At 33.3% G+C, this 10,356-nt stretch overlaps 2 protein-coding genes across 2 annotated transcripts; one reads left to right on the forward strand and one right to left on the reverse strand.

The window, feature by feature from the left end:
• Positions 1-744: 744 nt before the first annotated feature.
• On the reverse strand, positions 745-1,634 carry LOC143547996 (ethylene-responsive transcription factor ERF105-like). The gene is made up of 2 exons (XM_077039274.1): positions 1,061-1,634; positions 745-1,019 (listed from the first exon to the last, which is right to left on the reverse strand). The coding sequence occupies exons 1-2, from the start codon at positions 1,632-1,634 to the stop codon at positions 745-747; spliced, it is 849 nt and encodes a 282-aa protein (XP_076895389.1).
• Positions 1,635-7,570: 5,936 nt separating this feature from the next.
• On the forward strand, positions 7,571-8,351 carry LOC143547997 (ethylene-responsive transcription factor 2-like). The gene has a single exon (XM_077039275.1). It carries the CDS (start codon positions 7,590-7,592, stop codon positions 8,349-8,351), a length of 762 nt encoding a protein of 253 aa, XP_076895390.1. The 5' UTR covers positions 7,571-7,589.
• Positions 8,352-10,356: the final 2,005 nt, after the last annotated feature.

A 10,356-nucleotide genomic window follows, 5' to 3' on the forward strand; every position in this document is an offset into this window, starting at 1 on the left:
AGAAACATAAACAGGGAAGGGAGATTGAGGTGGTTTGGACACGTGAAGAGAAGACAAACGACATATAATGTTAGATCAGTAGAAAAACATTACTATAGAAGGTGAAAGGGATAGAGGTAGACCCAAATTAACTTCGGATGAGACGATTAGGCACGATTTGATAAACCTGCATCTCTCAGAGGATATGGTTGATGATAGGACTTTTTGGAGACTTATGATTAAGGTTAAGGACTTCTAGAGGATGATATAGTTTTGGTTTAGAAATATGTCTTAGAGCCATAATCTTATCAACTTAGTATAATTTGTTTTCTGTCACTAGTATTGTTTATTTTTACTATTAATACTGTTATTTTATAATTATTTTCCTTATAATTTTTTTCTCGTTAGTACTAAATATTACACTTTTCCAATAACCTATTTTATACTTTATTTACTATTCTACTTTTATGTTGGTTGTTTTAGAGCTGGAGGTCTTTTGGAAGCAGCATCTCTATTCTCTAGGGATAAAGGTAAGGTGTGCTTACATTCAATTCTCCCCAGACCATACTAATAATTTTACTATATGTGGGATTTACTGGGTATGATTATTGTTGTTGCAAACATAAACATAAAAAATAAAAAGAAAAATAAAGAGTTTGTGCAAATTGCTACTCTTTCCTCTATGTACATTGTACACTAAACACATCATCACCCTCTTTAGATAATATTAATGGTTAAGTTATTAGTAACATTAAATCATCATCATTAGATAACCATACAATCCGACCAAAACCCAACGGTTGGGCAAGGTGATAACGGAGGCACCTCGAATATACCTTGTCCGTTACTGTCGACGCTATCCCAAACCACATTCCAATAAGTCGCTTCAGTAGTCTCTAATTCTGCTTCCGTTTCCTTCCAACTTTCTCTTTCTTCTGCGTCAACTTCAGCATCTCTTACTATCGTTTTACAACCGTTAGTTTCTCTCTTTTTCACATCAGCATCTTTAACCACCTTTTTCCGGATGCTGCTTTCTCTTTCTTCCACGTCAGCATATCTAACCAACCTTTTTTGCCGTTACTTTCTCTCTCTTCCATATCAGCGTCTCTAACCACCCTTTTACGACGATTACACTTCACCAACGGCATCTCTGTCGTCTCTTTTAAATTACCAACGTCTAGCGGGAAATTTAGTATCGCTTTACTCCCACGAAGCTTAAACGCCGCCCTATCATACGCCTTTGCTGCTTCAACCGCAGTGTCAAACGTCCCAAGCCAAACCCTAGTTCCTTTCTTGTTCGGATCACGAATCTCTGCTGCAAACTTTCCCCACGGGCGTTGCCTGACGCCTCTATAACGCCTCCTTTCACCACACTCAGCCGAAATGTTTAGCGACAGCTTTGGTTCATGAAAACCAACATTTGAATCATTTGCCTGCTCCGATAACATGTTAAACTTGAATTGTTCATCGAAGAATGGCGATGAACAAGACGAAGGCGAACTAGTAGATAATAATTTGTTGAATACATCGGATTCGAGCGAGCTGCTCGAATCATTATCGGACACAATAGGGTATGTTGCTAGGAATGATATATCATCTACAAGTAAGTGTTGTCGGATTAAGTCTAGAGTTGAATATTCATCATGTGATGCCATGGAATAAATAAGATATGGATTATTATTATTATTACTAGTAGTAGTTGATACTATGAATTGTTGAGTGGAAAAGAAGTGTTATATATAGTGGAAGAAATAATAAGAATGGATAGAATTTGAGGGTGGTTCCATGAGGGTGAGAGGAAGCATAGGTGACTATGACTAAAATTCAATTTTAGAATATGATAACTTGAATTTTTTATTCACTTGATCGATTCAATTTTTGTAAACATTATCGTACTAGGATATTTTCCATTACTAACGAGAGTATTGTTGGCTTTTATTTTATTTTTTAAGTAAGATGTGACCTCTGTCCTACACGAGCATACGTCTAAGCTAAAATATTAAGCGCATGTTTATATTATATTGATTTCATATTTTGGTTAGGGAGGAAATGAAGAAGATGCTCTTAATGTATTGAATAAGTTATACCGTTTCTATTATTTTATTTTCTTATAAAAACAGTTATAGACATACCACATATAATAGTCATTACGAATATTATATTATCGTTTATTTTACTTATGGTGTTTATCAACTTTTATTTTTGTATTTACTAATTATTTATAAACATATATAAATCGTTATATAAACTTATAATTGTTAGAACAAATAAGTAAAAAATTCATTTTAAAAAAATATTATATTTATATTATTTAATTAAATTAAAAAAAAGATATAAACGTATGTAGATTTTTTTTTTGTCAATTTTTATACTCACACGAATTGAAAACTAGAAGAACTCCTTATTACAAAATCATTAAAAAAGCAAGCAAACTTTGTCATTATAGTATTCCTTTTAAAATATAAACAAACAAATAATATGTTTTTTTTTTATTTTTATGATTAAATAGTACTCCATAGTCTTCTTTTATTATTATTTTCTTAACGGTAGCATATTATAAAGAAATAAAAAGGAGGTAATAACATCTAATTTTGCACCATTGAGACCACTTCAAAGAATCTAATTTTGCTCAATATTTGACCCAAAGTAAAGCCGTTGTTTTGATATCTTCAAATCTTTAATCAACCATCCAATAGCTTAACGTGCTATCTAACATGATGTTAAAACCACCAAACTAACAACTAAAAAACCCTTCTTTGCATCTCATTATTACAAACACTCAAATGCAGGTCCTACAAATCACACATCGAGAAGATGAATATAGCTAGCTAGGTTGTATACCGCACTATTTTACATCACGACACTATTCTAACAGATTTTATAATTCATACACTATTATACTATGGTAGCCATATTTTCTTATCAAGCATCATTGTTAGATTCCCTCTTGTTGTCTCCATTTCATTTATGCAAAATTCCTTTTTGCACATTTTTATGCACCTCTTATCGCACATGTTTTTTTTTTCAGGCACATATGTTATGAATTTTTTTAATTATAATTGATTTTTTTTTTCAAATCAACAAATATTTTATGCCCATTAAAAAAAACTAATATTTTATGTTGGTCCATTTTAACAGTTTTATTGCATTTCTCCTATAACAACAATGACAAGTTTAATGATTTTTTGATCATCTACTTATCCACGACTACTAAATATGTCAAAATTTAATGCTTCTTATTATGAGTATAGTAAGCATTGTTGTCGAAAATAAAATTATACCTCAAGAATGAAAGGGAAAACATTAAAAACAAAAAAGAAAACATAGAGATAAAGATGAAGAATGTAACCCATGAGGTTAAGCAAAAGTTATAGATAAATTAGAAAAATATGTTTCTCATAGAGATAAAGATCAGATAGAGATAGAGATTTCAATGTAAATACTTTTAGAAAAATCAATTATGTGCAAAGACGCTACCTCTGTTTAAAACCGACTATCTTTGATACTTGATAATCCATGAAATCATGACGTCTTCTATATTTAAAATTAAGTTATATTAAGTGCTTTTATAATCATCGACTTTATTATAATCTTATGCACAATTAAATAGTGTTACATCATGATTCTTTATATGATTTAACTTATCACCTTTTTCACACAACGTTGGTGATGAAGGATTGTGATTGGTGGGGGTTGTTTAGGGGCGGATCCAGTTAACAAACGAATGGTTCTCCGGAATCACCCGAGTTTTAAAATAATAGTATATTGATATATAGATATTTAGAGTGAACCACCTTATAAATTAGGAAGGAACCACCCAAAATACAAAAAAATGCGCTGGTCTAGTTGTTAAGCTCAAAGCTTTGTAAACCGGAAGTCGCAGGTTTGATTCCATGCACCTTACAAACTTTTAGAACTTTTTTTTAATTAAGCCGTATATTAATTTTAGGGTTTTAGATTCATTTGTTAAATGTTAATGGTTCTTGTTATGTGTCAATTGTTCTCTATGTTGTTAATTGCTACATTATTTGTTAAGTTTTAGTTTTAATTTATTGCTAGTTTTATCGCATTTTAATTATCTAATGAGCTTTGTCCAAACTATCGAACCGACACGAGCCTCGAACTGAACTAGAATTTTTTACATCCGACTTTAAAAGTAGTGCACCACTTAAAAAAAATTTATGGATTCACCACTGGGATTGTTTTTATGTTTTATTTTCGGTGCAAGTGTAAAGCGTTGGTTGAATTTACTTAAGGTTGTACACGTGAAGTGCTATCTTATTATTGGTTATTTTTAAATAAATTTTATATTTCTTAACTGGTCATGCTTATTTGGCTTTTTCTAATAGTTTGTTTTGGATGTCTATTTTATAAACGCTAAATACTAACATTTTTATTTCTAAAATGTTAGATTAAAATGACTACTATTATTGATTACAAACAAAAGAAGAAACTATGATTTTTGTTGACGACAAAAATTAAGATGAGACAAAGAGAAACACAAATTGATATCTTGTTTTACACAAATATTTTGCGATGTTTCCAGCTAATCTCCTAAAGTTAACGTAATTGTTTATTCATGTTTTCTAAGTTTTGAAAACGACAAACGATTAATAATAATTTATGTAACATAAATTGACAATATCTAATTAATTAATACCCACATATCTTTAATTTGAATATATTGAAGATTTATTCATAATTTAATCAACAATACGACACTAATCAAAAGGCTGCAAAGTTATCAAGGAATCTTGGATATTTTATTTTTGTGATTAAATAATACCCTATTGCCTTGTTTTAGTTTTTCTTAACGGTACCAAAGTAAAGCCGTTGTTTTGATATCTTCAATCAACCACCAATCGTTTTCTGTATTACTTAACACGATGTTAAAACCATCAAACCTGGAAAACCCTCCTTGACATCTCATTATTATAAACACTCAAATGCAGGCCCTACAAATCAGGTAACAAGAAGATAAATACAGCTAGCTAGGTTGTATACCTCACCATGTTGCAAGACGACACTATTCGTTTTTAACTTATACATAATCTAGTATTTTATTAGTCTATTTAGTTATATAAAATACATAATCTAGTATTTTATTAGTAATGTTGGTGATTAAACAATGTTTGCAAGTTATTAACTACTAATAGGTGGATAAATAAATTAAAACAGTTGTAAAGGGAGTTTGCTAACAAATGAGGTAAATCATAAAACGCATAATTGATATTTCTAAAAACGTTTATAGTGTAAATCTTTAATCCTTATCTTCTATCTTTATCTTTATCTATATCTTTAAAAGAAACATATTTTCTTATTCTAAATTTATCTACAACTTTTGCTTAACCTTACAGGTCACATTCTTCATATTTGTCTGTATGTTTTCTTTTTTGTTTTTAATGTTTTACCTTTCATTTTTGAGATACAATTTTATTTTCTAAAACTGATACTTATATTATACTCATAATAAGAAACATTAGATTTTCACATATCTAATAGCAGTGGATAAGTAGATGATAAAAAAAAATCATTAAACTTGTCAATGTTTTAATACGAGAAATGTAATAAGAGAATGAGATAAACTGTGATTTATTCTTTTTGAAATGAGGGAGATAACTATGCTTCGTGTTTTTTTATTTTTACTGGTTTTAGTCTCTATAGTTTTTGTACGTATAAGTATTTATTGAATTGAATTTTGGTTATTCGAACTTGAAATCTTAAAACTGAATTCGATTTGAATAAAGCCCGCACAACCCAATTCAACTAAGCTTATTTGAATTCAAATCCATTCGAAAAGACCAAAATAGAGAAAAAAATATATATTTAAGAATTCAAAATTATCAAAAGCTAATGTAAGATTAGCGATCTAGTAGCTAGCTTAAGCATTTTAGTAAACTGGTCGATGAATTTATTTATTTGTTGAAGTTGTTCTTATTTTAGCTTATAACAAAAATTAACAAATCATATTTAAGCTCCAACTATAAATCATATGCAAGTTATATGAATGTATATAATACAAATTCAGGTTATTAGAATTGAAACAGTTTGAAATGCCTACATTCAAATTCTATTTGCATTCGAATTTGATAACAATTCGATTTGTATAAACTAAAATTTTAGTTCGAATTTTAGGTCATCTAGTATGATTTAAATAATGGACACCCTACTTTAATTTTCAAATAATTTTTAAACAAAATGCTACTCAATGTCTTTCTAAATTTTCATAAACTTTTTAAAATTTTCTTTTGTTTTTCTGTTAGTCCTATTCAGGAAACTTAAGTTAAAACATAATAACGTAAGACAACGGCAACTTCCTAAAAACTGTTATCTAAATTAACATAGAATATTACTGTTTTTTGAACGGACATAAAATATCTGAAAAAAAATCAACTATAATTAAAAAAAATGCATAACATACGTGCATGACAAAAACATGTGTGATAACAGGTGCATAAAAAATGTGCAAAAAGGAATTTTGCATAATTTAAATGGAGCCAACAGGAGGGAATCTAACAATGATGCTTGATAGGAAAATATATATAGCATAGTGTACCAGACTATATACTGATTTATAATCCATCCTCACCGACACAATAAAATTAATTTTCATATTTATATAATTACTTCCATTAAAAGTTATTAAATTTTCTTTTCTTTTCCGTTTTAATTACTTTATATATATATATTTATCGTTATTTGTTCTCTTTCATCCATTCACAACCACTTTAAAAAAATATTAAAAAATTCAATTGGAGCAAACATTGTTTTCTGAAATTTACAGTTGAACAGTGAATTTTCTCTTATTTTTACTCAAAAACTCATCTTACAATATGCAAAACCCCTCGCATTTTTAGGAAATAGACTCAAAATGCTCTAAGAGGTAATTTTCTTATGAGAATCATAGTAGCTTATTTGTTTTACAACATTGATTTATTTTTTTTTTTCAAAAATCTATAAAATAAAGACGTTGGCAAAACGATCTTATTAAATTTGTAAATTGGCTTTTCATTTTGTTGCAGCAGTGACATTGGCAACATTGGCGAAACGTTTTCCATTCTGCTATAAATCCATTAAACCTTCCGTTAGGGTCATATCATCTTTTTCAATCAAAGATTCACATATCCAATCTAACTCAACAGTTCTACTCACCTCAGTCAATTAAACTCAATTTACTCAAACTAATAAAATGTAATATCAAAAGCTAAATACACGCTCTTATTATTGTGATATTAACACTTGACTACAACGTACCCGGGGCAAATTATTATCCCAAAATATCTAAAATTACTATTTTAATTTTGCATTAATTTATATTCTATAGATAAATATTGATGCGTCAAGCCATGACGTCATCGTCCTAAATGCCGATACATTAACCACGTGATTTATAAAAAAACATTAGTTTTTGTCATTGTCGTCTCCACTTGCCCACTTGCCCACAATGATCTTTCACTGCACCATCCATCCACTTATCCAAATTACCAAATTACCCCTCACACACTTCACCTCATTCACCCCATATATAATCCCACCACACTCTTTCTTCTTCCCAAATAATATTATTTTCTCACTTATAATTTTCAAACAACAAAAAATCGTCTTACAAAATGATGCAAATTCCTTCGTTTTGTCGAAGCACAAGCTTCAGCAGCCTGATGCCATGCTTGACTGAACACTGGGGTGACTTGCCTTTAAAGGTCGATGATTCAGAGGATATGGTGATTTACGCCATCCTGCGGGATGCCGTAAGTGTTGGATGGACCCCGTTTAACTTCTCTGGTAAAAAAGAAGTTAAACTGGAGTCCGGGAAGTTGCTGACAGAGATAGAGATAGAGTCAGTAACTTTGTCAGCAACATCTCTGTCAGCAACTCCCACTCCCGCTTCTTCTTCTGTACAGACAGAAAAAGCGGGAGCAGTTTCTACATCTGCGGTAGTGGTTTCGAAAGGGAAACACTACCGAGGTGTACGGCAAAGGCCATGGGGGAAGTTTGCGGCTGAGATAAGGGACCCGGCTAAAAGTGGCGCCAGGGTGTGGCTTGGGACGTATGAGACGGCTGTGGAAGCCGCAACGGCTTATGATATAGCTGCATATAGGATGCGCGGCTCGAAGGCTTTGTTGAACTTTCCGCATAAGATCGGCTTGAATGAGCCGGAACCGGTTAGGGTGACTTCCAAAAGGAGATCACCATCGTCACCCGAGCTGTCAAGCTCGGCTTCTTCTGCTTCCGGCTCGCCTAAAAGGAGAAATATTAAGGCGGCTAAGGATGAGCTAGTGGAGCCGGAAGTTCAAAGCCGATCGTCAAATGTGGCTGAAGCCGTACCCGAAGCCGTAGCCGACAAGCCGAAGGCAGCTAAAGTAGATATTTAAGCCTTTAAGCGAAATGGTAGATATCAAATTGCTATTGCGTGGGGCCCATGGATAACGTGAAAGACAGAACCGGGTTGGACCCGGAAGCGTTCGGGTTTGGAGTGAGTGAAATACCAAATATACCCCTTAAATAGTTAGGGTGAAGAAAAAGATGTGAGGCTATAATGGGAATTTCCTGTTATGCAAATTTGGTCTCTTTTTTTGGACATATTAAATATTTTATGTACAGCGGGTGTGACCTTTGGGTGGTTGAAAGAGTTTTTTTATTCTTATATCTCGTACACTTTTACTATTATACATCTATAGTTAGTCTAGTTTTATATTTGGACCAACTGTATATTTTATTAATTAAACTTACAAAGATCATAAATCGTTGTTTATTATTTAAATACTAAATAATACTTTATTAGTTCTATTTACATCTTATGGTCTCATATGGATCAAGTTAAGTATTTTTCTAATCAATGTTTGTCAAAATCATCTTTTGAAACATACCTGTTTTAAAACAAGTTCAGATTTGGTTCACAAAGTCAGCATTGGATTAAATCTAAATCCTTTTGACTCAAAATGGTTTTGATTAAGAATAATCAAAGCTTATAAGAAGGGACTGGGATCGGATTGGAAACGGATTATATGCACACTGGTTGTTTCAAACGGGTTGTTTTTTTTAATGTTTTTGTTTGACAACCATTGCCATTTCTTCCTAGAGTGCGTTTTTTAGTGATTAGAGTGTTTTTTAAGTGGCCTGATTAAACTAGCACATTGAAGAAACACTAATTGACCCCGGGCGGATTACGGATAATCTGGGGGTTAAATAGATGTTTCCCACGAGGGGTTAGACCCGGCAAAGATGGTTCTTCTGATAACCTGCAAAACAGACACCGTGAGCTCGTCACTGAGAAGGGGGGTACCTCCTTGTGACCACCCTCCGGCGTGAGAATCAGACTAGATTGCTCTTGAATATAAGTGTATATTAAGAGATTGCTAGAGCAGATATCAGGTATAAGATATAAGATACAAGATAAGATGATCATACCATTTGGGGTATTTATAGCCGAAGGTAGGTTTCCAAGAAGGTATAGTCGGCTGAATAGTATTCCTGTTCTACCAACTGTGGCATACGCACGTGCCATGCTGGTAGTTGGTTGGTAGGCAGCGGCTGACAGTGACCAGGCCTGCTGTGTACTATTCCTTTTCCACCAACTGCAGGCTATGCACGTGGTATGACAGGAGTTGGTGAGTAGGCAGCGGCTAATAGTGACATACAGTACAAGAGCATGCTGCTCGCCATACTGTTGTCAATGAGCTGTCGTATCTCTGGTCAGATCTTTTGCCCATACCTCGTCAGGTACAGTACAAAAGATCCTCCAGTATCGTACGGACTGGCTCATTTGGGCGGGAGTATTCCCCCTCCCGCCTTTGTGCGGGATTGTTCCCGGCTTTGCTCATTGCTTCAGGTGACATTACTGAATTATTTTGAGAGCTAAGTGCCTTATGCGTGTAGCCTTGCTGCGCGGGTGGCCTTCCCTGATGGCTTGTATCCGCAGCTGCGGGAACAGGCGGAGTACTTCACCATTGGGAGGCATTTCCTGCGGGAACAGCTTGCGTACTGCGCGTAAGGACGTCACGTCTCTGAGCATGGTGGGTCCTGCGGATCCAGTTGGTTTCTGCGCAGACGTCTCTCTTCAAGGGGAGTCCTGCGGGTCCAACTGGGCTCTGCTGGGACCTACCTCGTCACACATCAAATATCTACATATTAACGAATAAGTGCAAAATGGAAGTTTGGGCAAAAGAGGCTACAAGCACGCTCTATGGTTATTAGAAGATAAAAAACTATACTTTCAACAATCTATACAAGTTTCTGCCATAGCGGACCCACGATTTTATCTACCACGATACCAAACCAATCTAAACCAAGGACTCAGGCTTGAAATCGGACCTATTTCATAATCGGCTTTACACCAATTTATATAACCCTTTCTTTTTGCACTTTTAACCTAATTAA

Source organism: Bidens hawaiensis, unplaced genomic scaffold (assembly GCF_021521415.1).
Source record: "Bidens hawaiensis isolate Kalapana, Puna unplaced genomic scaffold, B.hawaiensis_p1.1 tig00014899_1, whole genome shotgun sequence".
Lineage (NCBI taxonomy): Eukaryota > Viridiplantae > Streptophyta > Magnoliopsida > Asterales > Asteraceae > Bidens > Bidens hawaiensis.